The sequence below is a fragment of the Gavia stellata genome, chromosome 2 (genome assembly GCF_030936135.1).
Source record: "Gavia stellata isolate bGavSte3 chromosome 2, bGavSte3.hap2, whole genome shotgun sequence".
NCBI classification, from domain to species: domain Eukaryota; kingdom Metazoa; phylum Chordata; class Aves; order Gaviiformes; family Gaviidae; genus Gavia; species Gavia stellata.
The window spans coordinates 95,019,376-95,037,584 of NC_082595.1; the positions used below are offsets into that span (position 1 = coordinate 95,019,376).

General features: G+C 39.3%; 1 protein-coding gene across 1 annotated transcript; it reads right to left on the bottom strand.

Annotated features, from left to right (window-relative positions):
• Positions 1 to 14,574: 14,574 nt before the first annotated feature.
• On the bottom strand, positions 14,575 to 15,090 carry LOC104252763 (uncharacterized). Its single transcript, XM_009810461.2, has one exon. It carries the CDS (start codon positions 15,088 to 15,090, stop codon positions 14,575 to 14,577), a length of 516 nt encoding a protein of 171 aa, XP_009808763.2.
• Positions 15,091 to 18,209: the final 3,119 nt, after the last annotated feature.

Consider the following 18,209-nt stretch of genomic DNA (forward strand, 5'->3'; position numbering starts at 1 on the left):
ATTGCAGCCTTTCAGTACTTAGATGGGGCTTATAAGAAAGATGGGGACAAACCTTTTAGCAGGGCCTGTTGCAATAGGACAAGGGATAATGGTTTTAAACTAAAAGACAGTAGATTTAGACTAGATATAAGGAAGAAATTTCTTACAATGAGGGTGGTTAAACACTGGAACAGGTTGCCCAGAGAGGTGGTAGATGCCCCACCCCTAGAAACGTTCAAGGTCAGGTTGGACAGGACTCTGAGCAACCTGATTGAGTTGAAGATGTCCCTGCTTATTGCAGGGGGATTGGACTAGATGACCTTTAAAGGTTCCTTCCAACCCAAACTATTCTATGATTCTATTATTCTATGATTCTGTGATTCTATGAACTGCTCCATCTGCTTAGGTGCATGGGAGACACACTGTGGCATGAGAGCTGGAGTTATGTTGTACAAGTAATCGATGTCTTGTTTTCTTTGCTGAGAAGAAAAAACTGGTGAACATTTCACAGGTGAAGGAAAATTGTTTCATTTTCTCTAGGATATGAATAGCAAAAGTTTGAAAACTTACAGTATTTCTGAAGAGTCAGACCAAGTGAGTCTAAGCAGCAGAGTCTTTTGTACCCCAGGAGGCTCCACATGGCTCCACACTGAGCAGTGCATTATGAGAGATGTATTTCTACTCAACCAAAGAAGTATCTGAGACCTGAGGTAGTTTGAATCTGACACAAGTTGTCCCTTTAAATGAAGACTGCAGAGGAATGGTAGAAAATAAAATTAATTTCCTCGCCACGAGGTGCAAGCAGATATCCACACCAGGGTTGTGAGAGCTCTGTACTCCATGACGATAAGACAATAAAGCCGAGTGCTCAGTGGAGCAGGTATGAGCTACTTCCTGTTCCATCTACACCGCGGGACAGAGCCACTCAACGTAACTTATAGAAGTTTCTACACAAAGAAACAGGTACTTGGGGTGGGTGCAGACTTGATTTTACAAGTACATCTGTTCTGTTTATTTTTGCTTCTTTGCAGTATTATCAACTTCTGTTCCATATGGATGATCCATATTGTGCCTTGGTGAAATGATACCACATTATGCTTTTATGCTTTTATCATCAAACACTACTCATGAAAAAATCACCAGGTTTGCCTAGGTTCATCTGTTCAATTTATTTTCCCAAAACTTTATTTTGAATAAAACACCTACGGTAAATGTGATTTATGTAAATGAATAAAACAAAACAGTTATATAAGCTTTTTGAATCATTCAGATCATTTCTGTTGCTGTTAAACCATATGAAATACTCTACCAACATATTTTCTTTGGGCTATTTCATTTCTAAAGTCTTATGGCTAAATATATGAAATAATAGGATATGTACAAAGGCTTTCATTTTGATTTTATTTCCATTCTCTATGCCAATCTTTTCAGACAAAACAGCTCTAATATTTCAAGGAGAGTTTTACTTATGAGTTTTTCCAGTCTCTTTCCAAATGCCTGTTGCAATCTTTCCCTTCCCATCTTGGAAATGAACTTTCTTTTCATCTTTTCCTTTTTCTTCTGTGTTTTCCCCTTCCAGATCGCAAGTCAGAGGAAACAGGCCAAAAAAAAAATTATAAAAAAAAATTCTTATAACTTTAAAGAAGAAGCTTGATAACTTTTTAGTCCTGTGTTGCTATTTTCTCTGTGTCCTTTCCCCACCCCAGGCTCAACCTTGCAGTCCCCTGACAAGTCCTCCATTCCTAGTGACCCCAAGGATATTCAGGGGAGTGACGAGATCCATATTGGGTCATTGGTATTTGTTCTTGTTGCATTTGGAATGAGTAAAATAAAAAAAAAATTACCAAAAAAAAAAAAAAGAAAAAAGAGAAACTGAGCGAGGTCAGCTGTGCAGCCTGGACAGCTAGAATATCTTCTGCAGGTTCTGCTGAAACTTAGCTCCCCATACAAGTCAGCACAGCCATGTCAGCCTTGCTAGGCCTGCTCCCTGAGGGCAAAGGATAATGCGCTTGCTCTATCAAGTAACTCCTATGTCAGGACCCTGAGGTCCATCTCCACCTGGTCCATCCTGGACATGGGCCCCAACAAGTCTCAGTCTATCCCTGTCCCAATGCCCAGGGCTGGGGCTGCCCCTGGTGCCCCCAGCTGCCCATGCCCTGCCGCCCCAGGGAGTCCCCACCGCCCTGGCCCCTGGGGAGCCACAGGTTCATGCTATGCCCTGACATTCTCTATGGCATCCAGTTGGGTCCACAAGCTGCCTGAAAAAGAAACAAGGCAAGTTGATGTTTCCTTTCTCCATTTCTCACAGGAGACAGTGCTGGTCAGGCGATCTCACTCATCCTCATGCTGCAGTTGGACTCCGAGTCCCAGCAAGTCCATGAGCATGTCTTCTACTGTTGGTATGTCCATGTAAGGATCCGCCTGAATATAACCCAACAATAATCTGGACCCAAACTGACAAGAACCAGCAACTAGTGGAACTTGGGATTTCAAATGATGCTCATTGCCTTGGGGCATCCAACCTTGCCCGGATGGTACCCGTCTTGATACATAAAGGTTCTTTCTCTCATTTTTGAGACATGGCATCTTTTACTAAATAAACAGCTTCTCTGACTCATGTTTATCACACTCATGTCCATCTTCTACAAAATGACTGCCACTCATTTCTTAACTACTCCTTTACAAACACCAGTCCACTGGTATAGTTGATATTACTAAAGACACTGTAAGTGAGGAATGGAGCCAGTCAAACAGTTGCAGTCAAAGTCCACTTTACAGTATACAGCAATAGGATATTGCTCCTGTTCTAACACGTCTTCGGGCTGATTCTAGCTTAGCAGTCAGGTAATCCTGGCTTCAAATCCTTTGGCTGGTTTAGACTTTAGGCCTATTTTCTTCCAGCAGAGTAGTCCTGCCACGGTGACTTTACTTCAGTGCTAGTTTTCTATACTCAGAGATTGTACGGCTTTACCTACATCACTTCACTATTGTATGGTATGACATCAGCTACGATCAAGGATGGACAAAGTTGTTTTGGTCTAGCATTACTTCATATCATGGAATTATTCCCTGCAGAAAAGAAACAAGTTATACGCGTGCAACCAGTTTTTTCAAAGTGTAAGTGTTTCTGCATTAGGGGGTATAGTGGTATAACTATTTAATTTTTTTTTAATCACAGAAATCAACCAAGCCTGTATGTTGATTTGTTATATTTCCCTGGGGCCTTCAACTGCACTTGGATAAGGAAAATATTTTTTCCATCAGTTTCATGATGATGGACTTGATGATCTTAGATGTCTTTTCCAACCTTAGTGATTCTGTGATTCTATCCATAGAATAGTATTGTCAATATATTTCATTGTTTTGGGGTATATTTTATGTCAATGGAAATGTATTGGTGGCATGGGGAGAAAGGAAATAAACTTGAACATATTTAGTGACAAGGAAAAAATAGAGAAAAGACAGTAGTGCTATGTTTTTAGCCATCCACATTATTTTCTGTATGATAGTATGGACAGTTTTTATCTCTAAGAAGAGGAATAATAGGTCTCATTGCAAAAGAAAAAAATAATTAAGGATATCGAAATGGTGTAATTAGGTTCTTCTGTTCACCTTGTTTCATTCTGCAATAGCAGGGAAATATTGTGTGACTTTCAAAGGTAGCACAAGCAAGGAATGCAGTAAGAAATAGTCTTTTCCCACAATATGTAGAGCCTGTGAAACTCTCTGACAGATGGTTTTGCAGAGGTTATCTGGATTTGGAAATGGAAGAAGCAGTTCAGTAACAAAAACATCTACCATTTAAAAATATATGTATTTACCATAATTGAATTTGGAAATATCTTCCTTTTAGCTTTGTGGTATTGGCCAGTCCATAACTAATATGTCCAGAGGAATTATTTGTTAGAACTATCAGTTTTCCTGTTTTTTGAGGCTTCTGCTAACTGCTTAACCAAACTAAACAAGATGGCAAATCATATATAGTGAAAAACTATTGAATCAAATGGATCAAGAAGAAAACAAAGTAGAAAGGAACAGAGTGATGGAATGGAGTGATGGAGTGATAGAATGAAAAGGTGAAGGAGAGAAGGAAGGGAAAGAAAAACAGTGATTTACTGGGATGATTTCACAGCTGTTGGACACTATCAAAGTTGTACAGAGCTTTACATAAAAGTGATATCATAGGCATGAGTGCACTTGTGTATTTCACTCTTCTAATACCAATGTTGAAGACAGTGTAGAGGTGCCAGGCAGGTATGGCTGGAGGTACTGCTTAATATTTACGTCAGTTGTTCAAGACTTCATTTTGGGGGGTTGTGCTGGTTTTGGCTGGGATAGAGTTAATTTTCTTCATAGTAGCTAGTATAGGGCTGTGTTTTGGATTTGTGCTGGAAAAAGTGTTGATACACAGGGATGTTTTAGTTACTGCTGAGCAGTGCTTACACAGAGTCAAGGCCTTTTCTGTTTCTCACCCCACCCCACCAGCGAGTAGGCTGGGGGTGCACGGGAAGTTGGGAGGGGACACAGCCGGGACAGCTGACCCCAACTGACCAAAGGGATATTCCATACTATATGATGTCATGCTCAGTATATAAACTGGGGGGAAAGCTGGCTGGGGGACCGCTGCTTGGGCTGGGCATCGGTCGGAGGGTGGTGAGCAATTGTTTTCATTTGCATCACTTGCCTTTCTTGTTTGTTGTTGTTTTCATTACAATTTTTAGTATCATTATTATTATTATTTTATTTCATTTCACTTATTAAACTGTTTTTATCTCAACCCATGAGCTTTCTCGCTTTTACTTTTCCTATTCTCTCCCCCATCCCACTGGGGCAGAGGGGGAGTGAGCGAGTGGCTGTGTGGTGCTTAGTTGCCAACTGGGCTTAAACCACGACAGGGGTGTCTGTTTTTCATTATGAAAAAGAGAGACTAATTATTCTGTTAATTAATTTTTTTAACACATCTGCTATATGAGAGCTACTCTTAAACCTTACCTCCAAACTCCTTTGTTCTGTTCTTTGATCATGTGCTGTAGGCTGGCTAGCTTGCTTGTATGGACAATATGCTGCAAAGTAGTGTTTCTGCTGGTTTGGGGCATTGTGAAGGCTGGGAGGAATTAATTTCAATGTGATATGTTTTGCTGGGACCAGGCATAGATGAAAAATCAGTCTTGTGTGTCCCATATATTACATGGGAAAAGTCTGAGAGGCCTTAAAACAGGTGGTTAACAGATGCATGGACAAGGATGATCATGAACAGACACTTACTGGAGCTCCTTTGCCATAAGGAATTACATTATCCACTGCTGGTCAAGGTTGGCAGAGTATTATTTTCCTTAACTGTTCAAGGGTTATGAACAGAAGTGATGTAGCTCTGTACAGCTTCTCCCAGTCTGAAATGGCAAATCTGTTCCTTGTAGTTTGGGATGGTGTCCTGTTCTGCTGTTAAGAGAAACTCTTTTCTTGGAAAAAAAAACAAATACTGTCAGTACATAAAGTATTTCAACTGGTAACCTTTAATAATCTGTAGAAATGTGTATGTGCATACATATTTATGCCCCAAATAGCTAAATTTTAGTATTTGCTTAGTTCTAATGCTCCTATTTTTGTTTATATGTATATATATATATATAAAGTGCATTCACTGATACTGAAAAATACATGTATTTTGGGCAACAGAACTGTATGGAGAGTGAAGAAAACAGAAAAATGATGTTATCTTTTCTCTTCTCTCATCTTGCTCTTTTTCTACTTCCTCTTCTTCCCTCTGCCTCAGCCTACGGTCCTGTCACATTTAATCAACTGAACACAACTCAGATAATTTGCTCTCTAATGCTAAGGCTACACCTTATACATTAATGCAGCTTTGTACCACAGGTTTTCTTCAGCCCAATATCCTAAAAAACAGGTGCATTTCCTTTCAGTTAGTCCTTCTTGCATTTGGGGAACTGGGATTTTGAGTGAGAGGGAGATTAATCCCCTGTGTCACAACTTTTGGGTATCACACACCAAAGCCCCACTCAAAAATGTCCTGTTAGAAGACCTCCTCTCCAGCTGTAACCTACTGCATACTCCCTTCTGTCTCAAGTCCCAATAATGCAGAGAAGAAGGTATTTGAGTAGTCCGAATCTGCCAGTGCTCTCTTCATGAGATATTAGATTTTTTCCCCCATCACTTCGTATAATTTTCCTTTCTTTCTACTCATTTTTAAATTCAGCTTTTCATTTGTTCTTTTTTTCCTTGCTTCTGATGACTCATTTTTCCTGTTCCTTTACTGCAATTTTAATAGTCTTTTAGCTGTCCTGCTGTAATTGCTATGGAAATGTCTTCTTCCCATGTGGAGGAAAGCAAATGTTACTTCTGTCTTCAAGAAGGGCAAGAAGGAGGACTCAGGGAACTACAGGCCTGTCAGCCTTACCTTATTCCCTGGGAAGGTGATGGAGCAGCTAATCCTGGAAACTATTTCCAGGCATTAAGGACTGAACATCAGTAAACACTTTGTTACTATGAGGGTGACTGAGGACTGGCACAGGTTGCCAGAGTGGTTGTGGAGGCTCCATCCTTGGACGTAGTCAAAAGCTGTCTGGACATAGACCTGGACAACCAGCTCTAGGTGGATCTGCTTGAGCAGAAGGGTTGAATCAGGTGAATCCTGGTCCCTTCCAGCCTCACAGAGGTCCCTTCCAACATCAAACATTCTGTGATTCGGTGATTCAGTGATTCTGTGACAGAAAAATTCAGAGAATTGATAATCTCTATCTTGATGATTTCTCATTGACATTGAATATGCATTAGGAAATCAGAGTTTTCTCCTTATGCCTACCTTTATTTATTTAAAAAAATATATTATAGAAAAAATGTGCATTTGGGAAATGATCAGGAGAAATTTTTGTGAAGCAGTATTTCCTTCTTGGATCATTTTATAGACTAGAGATTAGAACCTTAAAATAATCTAGACTGAACTGCCATTGCATCCCAGACTTCCTTGAATTATATCATAGGATCATAGCATCAAAGAATAAAGCAGGTTGGAAGTGCCCTAAGGTGGTTTTTAGTCTAACCACCTGCTCAAAGCAAAGTTAGCTATGAAGTCAGGCCAGGTTCCTCAGGACTTGAAAACCTCCAAGAATGGAGACAATCTGTCCCAATGGCTGGCTGTCCTCACGGTTTCTCTTCCATTTGTAGGAAGTACACCTCTCAGAAAATGTCCTATTTTGATTTAAAGTGCTCCAGAAATTGAAACTCTAGCAAAGGTTTTCATCAGTTGTTTCAAGGGTTAATTAATTTTATTAGTAAAAAAAGTTCTGCTTCATTTCAACTTTAAATTTGTCTCCTTTTAATTGCTGGTCACTACATCTTTTTATATTTCTGTCTACCAGTTTAAAGAGCCTTTTGCTATCATACTCTTTTTCTTCACATATATGTACTCATAAACTGCGACTACTTCTCTCCCTTTGTTAAAGCAAACAGGCTAATCTCTTTAGGTCTTTCACTATAAGATCTGTTTTCAGTCTTTTATCTTGACAGCAACTCTTCTCTAAATCTCCTCTAGTTTATGACCTTTCATGAACTGTAGACACCTGAAATTAATATAATTTTTCAGAAACAATCATACACCAGTTCCAGTTATACAGATAACAAAGCTATGGTTCTACTCAATAGTTCCCATTTAAATACAGTAACTTGATAAACATCTCTGGTCACATGTTATCTGAGAGCTAACATTCAGTTATAGAGAACTTTCACCTTCAGTTAAAATGGCGAGTCCTTGGCTGGCCCTGTGCATTAATCCTTCTCAAAAAGAAAGTCACAAGAAACTTAAAAATTGTTTTTCTAAAATTCCAAAAAGTTTTTCTGAGTTCTGAGACCTCAGCTGGGCCTGCATTTTGCATCACTGGAGTGCATAAGGGAAATGACGTGGTGCAGACGTCTAACCATAGGATGGGGTCATAGGACTTCTGCAAGAGGTAGGTTATTTCAGTTTCCCGGAGGGACAGCTAGGCAGGATCAGTTTAAATTGCCACTAGATGTCAGTACCTTTCCATGGAAATACTATCCAGACTGCATTTTGTGTGGCTGTCAATAACACAAACTGCAGAAAGAAGCTCGGAAAAACTATGTTTGAGCTTCACCTCTAAAGATCTCCTTTCTCATTGCTCTGCCAATTGCATTCACATGGAATCCCTTCAGGCTTCACAGCTATGCAAGTCACCTTTCTCCGCATCTTTCTACTTATTGTATGGAGTCTTCTAAATCAGTCATCTTTTATTACGCTGCAAATATGCAGCATCAGCATCTTTTGGCTTAAATTGATTTACGTTTAGAAGCCATTCACTAACTACATTTTACATTTGCCAAATGGAGAAAGATGAGATTAGGGATTGATTGTTCTGCCACTTAGGTTTTCCTTTCTCTGCAATATGAACCTTTCAGATCGATACAGCTGGAAAATAATGTAAGCAGAGGTCAAGTGTCTTTTTGATACAGGTATGTAGAAAAGGAGAATTTAAATCAGAAAAGACACTTGCACGCCAGTCTTTCCTGGATGATAAAAAGTGCTTGATAGCTCCATTCACCGAAACCCTTATTGATTTCTAAAAAGTGAACTCATCAGTGAATGTTTTTTTCGATCTCAGAGGAGATTTAATTTTATCTAATGTGGCCTCTGTATTCCTCACATTGCAAGCCAGGGCCATGTGCGTGCATGTGCGCGCACTTTTCCCCCAACATTTCAAACACTTGACAGCTGGGTGAAGTTTTCCTTCCGCCCAGAGAAGGATTTTTTACATTTCATAATGGATTGCCAGTGCTGCCAGGGCTATTTTCTCTCCAGCTGTGAGAGCGGCTTTTTAAAATGACTCACAAAAGCTGCTAGCCAGCTGCTTCACCTCAGCCTTCACAAGAGCCCTGCATTCTAAACAGGGGTAGTGCTGACTTACTTTAGAAGGGCTCATTTATTTGGATGTTGCAGATGTATTCTGCGCACAACAGTTGATCCTAAAGAGACCTCCGTTCAGGCAGGTGAGTCATGGGCTTACATCACTGCAGGTGTTGACTCCGTGTTAATGTTGTGAAGAGGAAACATCCCATGTGTTAGTCAGTCATCCTTGGACCTCTTCCAGAAAGCACACAAAGCAACGTATGCACAATATGCTAATTTGTAGCTACTGTATGTACTATACATCTTAAGACATCTGTAAAAATCAGTGCTTACATAGGTATTAAAACAAGAATGTTTTTCATGATGTCCCAAAATGGAAAAAATACTAAGCTGGTTGGTATTTATGTGGCAACTGGTCTTGAATCAAATCACAGAATTATAGTGATTAGGAATTGCAAAGACCTTGATGTCATTCAGTCTTCTTTTATACCAGCTCAGAAGTGTTCCCTGCAGCATTTTGCTAGCTTTTATGGGCAGAGGAAAATAAATATTCTCATCAATAGTCTGGGATCAGCTAGCACTCTCTGATTTGGTGTCAGGCAAGACATGCTTTCAGATTTATATTTGAGGTCAACAAACATCTTTTTACTTCTTGAAAACATAAACATTTCTACCAGAAATGTTGAATTTTTTTAGAAGGCAGGGGTTGCTTAAACTCTGCTTTCAACTAGTTCAAGAAGTAGCATCTCATTATTATAAATCATTGTTCATTAGGCGTACTCTGCAAATCCCAACCCACATTCCCACTTTTCCCTCAATTATTGGGATTGTAGACACATATGGTTTAAGATGGCTCCGGCTCACATGATTGAAACATAAACAACATAGGAAACCAGGACTGCCTACAAAAGGGGAGTCAGAGAATTATGGTATCCTGCCCGAGTTTCAATATCAGTTCTATGACACAGTGCAGTGTGGAATACAAACCTTCGCGGTCTTGAAAGCACCAACTGCCACTCAAAAGCAATGCAACTATGGGAATGTTTGCCCAGACCAGTGCAGACAAGCCTGAGCTCCTTTGCTGTAAGCAGTCTGGATGGATGCCAGTTCCAGTCTGGAATCTGTGTAGCCATGCTATCCACCTGGCTAATGCGCCCTCCCTTGCACTACTCTGCTGAATAATTTCTCATGGTTTTCTAGCTCTTTAAGTCACGTAGGAGGACATACCAGCTTATACATAGTACTGTTTTAACATTGGTAAATGTCTTCTGGACTGGAGCTATCTCTTGCCTGGCCCATGTGGGGCACAAGCAGTGTAGGGTGGACCTGTCTGTACCCGTCCACATAGACTCCGGGAGTTAAAAATGCTGTAGGAACTTCTTCCACCTAAATTGGGTCTTAGCCTCCTTAAACACCTTTCAAGTGTTTGATAAACCCATCCATATTCTTCTGAGGACTACAAAGCTCTGAAGGCACCTACATTTATATTCTGAAAGTGCAGAGGACATTCAGCTGGGAAGAAAGTCTAGAAACCTGCCACCACTGCTACCATGAAAATGAAGGCCATTCAGATTTTGCTCAAACTTGAGTAGGCCCATGTCCTTCACCCATGCCAATGCAAAAGAACCCCTGTGCCTTCTCTAAGTCCCTTTAAGTGTCATGAAGCCCACTCAAAATGAAAAGGGCTTCTTATAGATATATATTTTATATTTTCAATAAATTTTACACAGAAACTGTGGCTGTGACCCAGCAATTAAGATGCAGTTCTGCAGGAGGTCAAGTTAGACAGACAGTATGGTTCCTTCTCACCTAAATCTAGGACTCCAAGGAATTTTTTAGCAAAAGGAGAGCAGGCTTTGAAATCTCCGTTCTTATGTCACATTGTTTAGGCCAGAAATCAGGAAAATTCATTTGTTTTGACTTCACAGAGAACAGCAGGGTGAACTCAGGGGGAATAAATATGGTGAGAGAGAGAAGATTTTCACAGTTTTATCCTTAGTCAATAACCCTGATTGTTGGCATTTCTAGCTTTCACTATCCATTATTCTGACAACTAAACCTATTTGTTTCCACTGCTGGCAGTTCTCTGTACAGTGTTTAGTACTGCTGTTAGCAAAGAATACAGAATATTTTGTTGTAGTGAAATCTTTATTGCCTCAGAATTCTAGCACTGATTAGGTGAGGTTTTTTGGAACCGATTTTTCACTGTGGATTTGTACTGTGTTTCTGTTTCCATCAGCCTTTCCATGTGGTCAATAAAAAACAGATCTGAAATCAATACCCTTTTCCTATGCCCATAACATCTGTAAATACAGCACATGTACTTCTGACCCAAACTCCAGTATGTATCCACCATATTAATTGCTCTAAGTAGAGTTGGTCTTAAACCTAACTGTGTTCACCATTTGTTTTTTTCACCATACCTTTTCATATCCCTTTTCATATCCTGTCTTTTCATACTGTGCTTGCTAGGAGACACCAAATATGTAAAGAGCTTAGTGGTCTCTCTTTTAAGAAAGAGAGGGATGTTTTCTGGGTGCTAATGAATAAGAAGGCAGCTGGCACTAAATTCCTGTTAAGCTAGGACACCTTTGTTTTGTTTGTATTCTTTGTCTTTGGTCAGGTCCTCCTCTCCTCCTCATACTGTCATTGCCCACTTCCCCATAATCATCACAGGTATCCTCAGATTCCAGGAACGAGCACTGACGTCTAAAAGCCAGAACAAGAATTACTCCATGGAAGTTTAATATATCCAAAAACTGGACGCATGAAACAGCTAGGAGTTTTTGAGCCATCAGGGAAGGTGCCACTGGGGATCTTCAGGGTACACAACTTAGCTGAGGAGTAGCTAAACTCTCCAGTTGGCCTCTAGACAATGTTGGTATAGCAGCCCTGGTAAGGCATTTAAGGAGTGTATTCAGCACAATGTTACCTTGAATGTAACTGCGGCTGCATAAAAAAACATCTTGAAGTGACTTCTTGTCACATATTGCTGCAATACAAGATAACTTAAAAGAAGATTTTTTTCTCCTCTTGAAGCAATTTATGACAAGTCTTCCTACCAGAAAAGGGAGAGTGTGTGTGTGTTTGAGAGAGAGAGACAGACTTATAATTATGAGGAAAAAAATCATGATGTAAGGCATTTCATAGCTTCCATAAACCTCTGTCTTTGTTATAATTACTGTTTATTTGTTAACTAACAACATCTGTTTATTCAAAGCCTACACTGTATATCACACTCTTTCTGACCTTAAGTCCCCCCAAAAAACATTAGATGAAGGCATTTATGCTTCTTAAACTTAACTCAGAGATACTGTTGTAGGGGGAAGAGACTATTGTTTTATGTATTTCATTTCTCAATCTTGAATCAATTTTAGAGCTTCATTCCTGAATATATAGTTCCTTTTTTTTCCAAAGGAAAACAAACAGTGGCCCACACTAATGTCTGGAAGTTTGTTTTAAGACATCAAACTCCCACTGACATGTAAATGAACAATTTTCATTTGCCTGGTGCAATGTATACAAAAGTGATTGATCTACATAAAAGAATGTGATTTCTAAATGTTTTCTATGGCCCCAGCTGTTCAATGCTCCAAACATGTGGAGAATATCAAGGACAAAAACTACAAAGTATGTGAATTTTTTTTTCCAATACAATGATTGAATTTTATACCACAAGAGACTTCCTACTGGTGTATCAGGAAAAACTCATCTAAAGCAAATAAAATGGAATGGATCAATGGATATTTCATCATAGGAAACCCAGCTGCAAGATAAAAAAAATGGACTGCATTTAGCCCTTCATCTCTCAAATGTCTGACACTGAAAGTGGGCAGCTGTGACTTTTTGGTTGTGCTGTTTGTTTATTTTGTGGCAGCCAATTGCCTTTGAGAAGGTAGTAAATACTAGAGGTTTAATCACTTATTTGAGGGAAGGAGGGGGAGAGTTGGTTTCTCTTTTTATTTCTGAAGTTACTTGGCACATAATATTTAATGTGACCTAACTATAGAAGAAAAAAAACCCACACCATGCTTTCAGTGTGGTTTGCTGAACACCCACACATTAAACACGTTCCATAGAATTTACAATAATAATTCATTCTGGTTACAGGAGCAATGATGTCTAAAAACAAATTTGAAGAACTTTCAAAGCTTATATATTGCATTCTTAAATAAAAAGAAGATTCATCTTTGTATAGTTTTTCTTTTCATTTAAAAGAAAATACTTAACACTTTCCTAGCAAGCTCAAGAAGATTCCATTGGTGGAAGCTTCAATGCATGTGAAATGTTCTGGTGGGCATCCACAAGGCTCTGCAATGTGTCTGATACCATTCAACAGTTTTGTCAGCAATCTGGAAGCATATGTAAAAATCGTTCAATAAAAATTTTCCCATACCAGAAAGCTTGGCAGAGGAATATGGTGGCAAGGCAGTAACACAATGTGTCCTTGGATCCTCCCATACTGCCTGGGCCTGTTCAAACAACTGCTCTAAGTAGCCATGCGTGAAGTGAAATGTCCCAGAGTCAGGAACATGAGTAAGTCCTTCAGTATCAATCCTTGGCTGTGTTCATCCCACATAGCTTTTGGTACTTGAGTTAGGCACCCACTACAAAGCTAACTCTCTCTGTTATCAGTGGTGAGAGCTGGGTGCCTGTGATCTGTGTCCAGAGAGACCAAAGTCTACAGTTACAAAACAAAGAACCTACGTTACTGTGTTCGTCACTGAAAAAAAACCCAAACATTTTGTCCACTCTTATGAAAGAATCCAACCTCTCTCCTTGAAAATCATGCCTCTAAAATAGAGCATACTGAACTAGCCAATAAAATGGAAATCAGGATAAATGCTGGGCACTAGAGGGATAAGAAGACATAACAGAAGAACAACAGTTTTCTGAATTGCAGGTGAATTGACATTAAAATCAGGCTTGCACTTTTTATCAATGGATATGATTAACTTTGGGAACAAGTTGCTGAGAATAGTGATGGATTGTCCATTCCCCAATATGCTCCCATCAAGACTGATGGCTACCTTTTTACAAGGAACAATTTCAGGACTAAGTGTAGGCTCCAAGAAACTGAGAGGACATTGCTGTTGTAAGATATATTGGAAATCACACTACAGGATCTCATGGTTTTTCTTCCCTTAAGCTCTTAAGTTCACTAGTCTTCCAAGTCCCATTCAAATATCAATCATTACAGCATCTTTCTAATGTAGATATTATTTCTCCATTGCAGATCAATAGGGAAACAAGCAGAGAGCAAGAATTTTTCCAAACGTATGTGCCAAAAGCCAGATAGCTTACTTTGGTATCTGAAGGAAAAAAAGTGTTTCAGCCTCCCTATTAATCTAGCCACCAGCATAGAAAGAGAAATACTGGTTTAAAAGGCAATTTAACTTTAAACTTGCATTTCCAACATTTCTGTAAAATTGATGGTATAAGCATACACTTTGAATCAACGGTAGAATTTGGAGTCCTCACTCTTGGAATTCTTTGTGCTATAAGTAAACATCTTACGAGCACAAACAAGCAACCACAGTGCTGCATGTAAACAGGTTAGCAGTTGTTAACTGCTCACAAACACAAATTTGAGATCATCCACTTAAAAAATATTGACCTATATTTTCTGCTGTCTCAAAAGAAATAAAAGTCTTTAAAAAAGCAAGGCACCTACCAAACGTATATACGCATGTGCAAAAATAAATAAAATTTCTATTTCAGTAAAGGCTGGTCTTCTTCATGATCCACAAGAATTCTTGCTCGTTCACTTCCCCATCCCCATACCTATCTGCTTCTTCGATCATTTCCTGCAGCTCTTCATGTGTGAGGTTTTCCCCCAGTTCTTTGGTGACACGTTTAAGGTTTTTGAAAGATATTTTGCCAGTTTCATCATCATCAAAGAGTTTGAAAGCTTTGAGAATCTCCTCTTTGGAATCTTTTTCAGCCATTTTCTGTGTCATCACTACCAAGAAGTCATTGAAGCTGATTTTTCCTGTTCCTTCCTTATCAATATCTGACATAATTTTCTTGATCTCTTCTTTTTTAGGTTCAACTGCTAGTGTTCTCATGGCCACCTTTAACTCCTTAATATCTATGTTCCTGGTGCTGTCTGTGTCAAACAGCTCGAAAGCCTCCTGGATCTCCTGCTTCTGCTCCTCAGTGAGCTCCAGCTCCCACTCCCAGCTCCTCTGGGATGCGGCTCCTAGCGAGGGCTTCTTAAAGCTGGAGGCCATCCCAGCAGCCAGTGCCTTGGGGCGACTCCAGTCCTGGCAGACCAAGACTCAATGCCGCCCTTTCCCGTTGGCTAATGCCCTTACACCGCTGCTACGGCAACCCTCATGCGGGACATGGTTTAGTGGGCATGGTGGTGTTGGGTTGATGGTTGGACTTGATCTTACAGGTCTTTTCCAACCTTAGTAATTCTGTGATCCTGTGATTCTGTGAAGTAGAATCATGTATAGGCTATAAAAATACGGGCAATGACTCTGATGCTTTCAAATGTTGCACTGTGCACTGGAAGTGCACTACAGGGCTACTCTGTCCGTGTACAAAATGTCTGAAGTATCCTAAACCCACTGACTGGGATTTTTTAATAGCTGTGAACCTGGTCAGATATGGAACTATGGATCATGCTGGAATCAGGTTCATTATCTTTGGAAAATCTGAACAGATACAGAAGCTCCTCAAATTGCCTACAGATGAAACTTCCAAGGGTGCATTTTTTTTAACCCTTTCCTACTTCCTCCTCATTTTATTCAATACCTTTTTAAATGTGAGGAACTTCATAACTGGATGCCCTATCCTCCCTTGCATCTCACCAGTTCTGTAACTAAAAATAAAACTATCATCCTATATTAATCTCTATACCTATACCCTTTCCTTGAATTGAATGCATTCAGTTCATTCTATGTTTATACTAAAGTCTATATTTAAAATGAGAATACGTTCACAAAAATTTCTGGTATCCTTTCTTTATTCACAAAGCTCATGCTGTAAATACTGACCTCCTTTTTTAAATGTATAGGAAAAATTTGTTTGGTCTTACATTTACTTGCTGAACTTTAAATTGCTTGAACAATACATTATAAAAGCAAGAAATATAAATTCACTCTGTTCACAGACTCTCCAAAGCATTTATGAAGGTAAATCTTACAGCATACATTGGTTACGTATAATTTAAGTGGGTAATTGTATAATTCACCTATGTGAGGGTTACACATTTTATTTAGTAAAGTAGATTAACTCCTTATCTGAAGACAGCAACATTTCACATGTAGCTTGTGGTAATTGATGTTCTTGCAAGTGAAAGTGCTCCCTAATTATTTTTCTTTTCCTGTCCTAAAGGGAGCGAAACTCAAGTTGTTTAATTTATGAAGTCATTTTTGTGTTAGGTTAATGCCAAACTGCATTACATTAGCTAATTTGTTGCCAGGTTGAGTCCCTTATACTTTTTCACTACTGATAATAGAGCCAAACTTGTTGTCAATCCAGACTGGAGTGTCTATTCTGTCAACATGTTGCTGAAACACACCCTGAAGGGAGCATTTTGTAGTTCACAGGAGCCTCATGTCAAGCATTAACATTTTGCAATACTGTATATTTGAAAGTTGTGCCTGAAAACATGTTGATGAAGACTGTGATAGTCTTCAGAGAGAAGATCTATATTTTCCAGATATGGGCCCTATGCAGAGATGGAGGTTTATGCAGATTGTAAACTGCTCTAGCATAGTCCCACTGGGACCAGCGCCTGATAAAAGATGCTTGAGATCCCCTACATCATACCACGGAAATGTTCAAAATTCTGATTTGAGTCTTAAATACAACATGCATCTGAGGAGGGAGTTCATAAAACACAAGGACGTATGTACAACTAACGCGGAATTTTTGCCCTGACAGAAATGTTTGTTCCAGGTATTTCCAGAAGTTGGTGGTTTAGTTTGGGACTTACTAGAGCTACCGTGCTGAACAAGAACCAGAGATAAGCACCAACTATTCCTAAGAGATACTCTCTCTCTCTAGATTTTCAATTACATAATATTTCTATGATGTTTTCAAAAATGTGTTATCTAAAAATTTCATGTTCTCAGATGTATTCCTGGGCATGGCACTATGATGGGATGAACACGGGACTTCAGTAACCAACACCAGTAATTATGCAGCCTGGCTGAGGCAAAATGCAAGAATGACCCTATCAAAACTCTGCATAGCTGTGTAAAGGTGTTAGGGCTCTGGCAAGTCAGCCCACTCTCTCAGCAGACATTTGGCTGATGTATGCCTTAATATCTCTGTGTGTATATATATATTCTCTGAAGTGTAGAGTTCAAGAACTGTCTTGATTAAGTGGAATCCTGCGATCTGCCAGCCTTCTGGCTTTGTAACTGCTGTTAGCTCATCTAGAGCTTAGAGTCAGTTTGCTCATGATGTGCCTGGGTAGCAGCACTTTGAACACCTGGGCTGCAGTTGTGCCCTACCTGCCCTACTCTGTCCAGACAGCATGGGTAAGAACTAAGCCAAGAACAATTCCCAGCAGAGACCAGGCTGAAGTGTTTGTCATATGAGGCTCGAGCATTTAAAAATAGGTGGCGGATGCAATCTTTCTCTTGTGGCCTTCAGAAGCACCTTTCTCTGTTTGTTAATAATGCAAGGAATTTTAGGTACTTGTTTTACAAGGCACCTGAAATATAAGCACAGAATAGGTACCTAAATAAAGAAGACAATGTCAATCCTCAGTGATAGTCCCAAAATTACAGAGTATGTCACAGGAATGTAAAACATATAGCAGGAACCAGTGTTTATACCTTTGTATTCCTATCTTCTGCAAAGGGTGACAATACCTAGTTAATCTGTAAAAATCTACTGTTTCCAATAATTGTGGGGTTTTTTTATTTGATGACTGTTTTTTTTAAATTTTCATTAAAGTAGTTGCAGTTATAATTTTATTTTAAATACAGATTTTATGGGACGAAAGTCATGATTTCTTCAGTTAGTTTCTTCCAGGCTGTCTTTTTCCATTATTTTTCCATTCTGCCACACTGCAGACTTTTTTGATAATGTTATTAGCTAGGTACTCAGATTACTCGCTCCCTCACCATATGTGCATATGTAGGTGTGCGTTCCCTCCTCTTCTCTCCACACATGTATAAGTTTCAGGAAAATCTACCTTTTAATTGCTTTTGTTTACCATAGTTTTGATATAGCATATGGCTTCCATTTCCAGGACTTCCACACTGAAAAATCCACACTGAAAACCTAAAACATTCTTTTTTTTTATGTCAGCCAAATAAAACAAACAGAAAAAAAAGTTTCCAAAACCATTTGAATGTTAAGGGAGAGGATTCTGCTGTAAATTAGG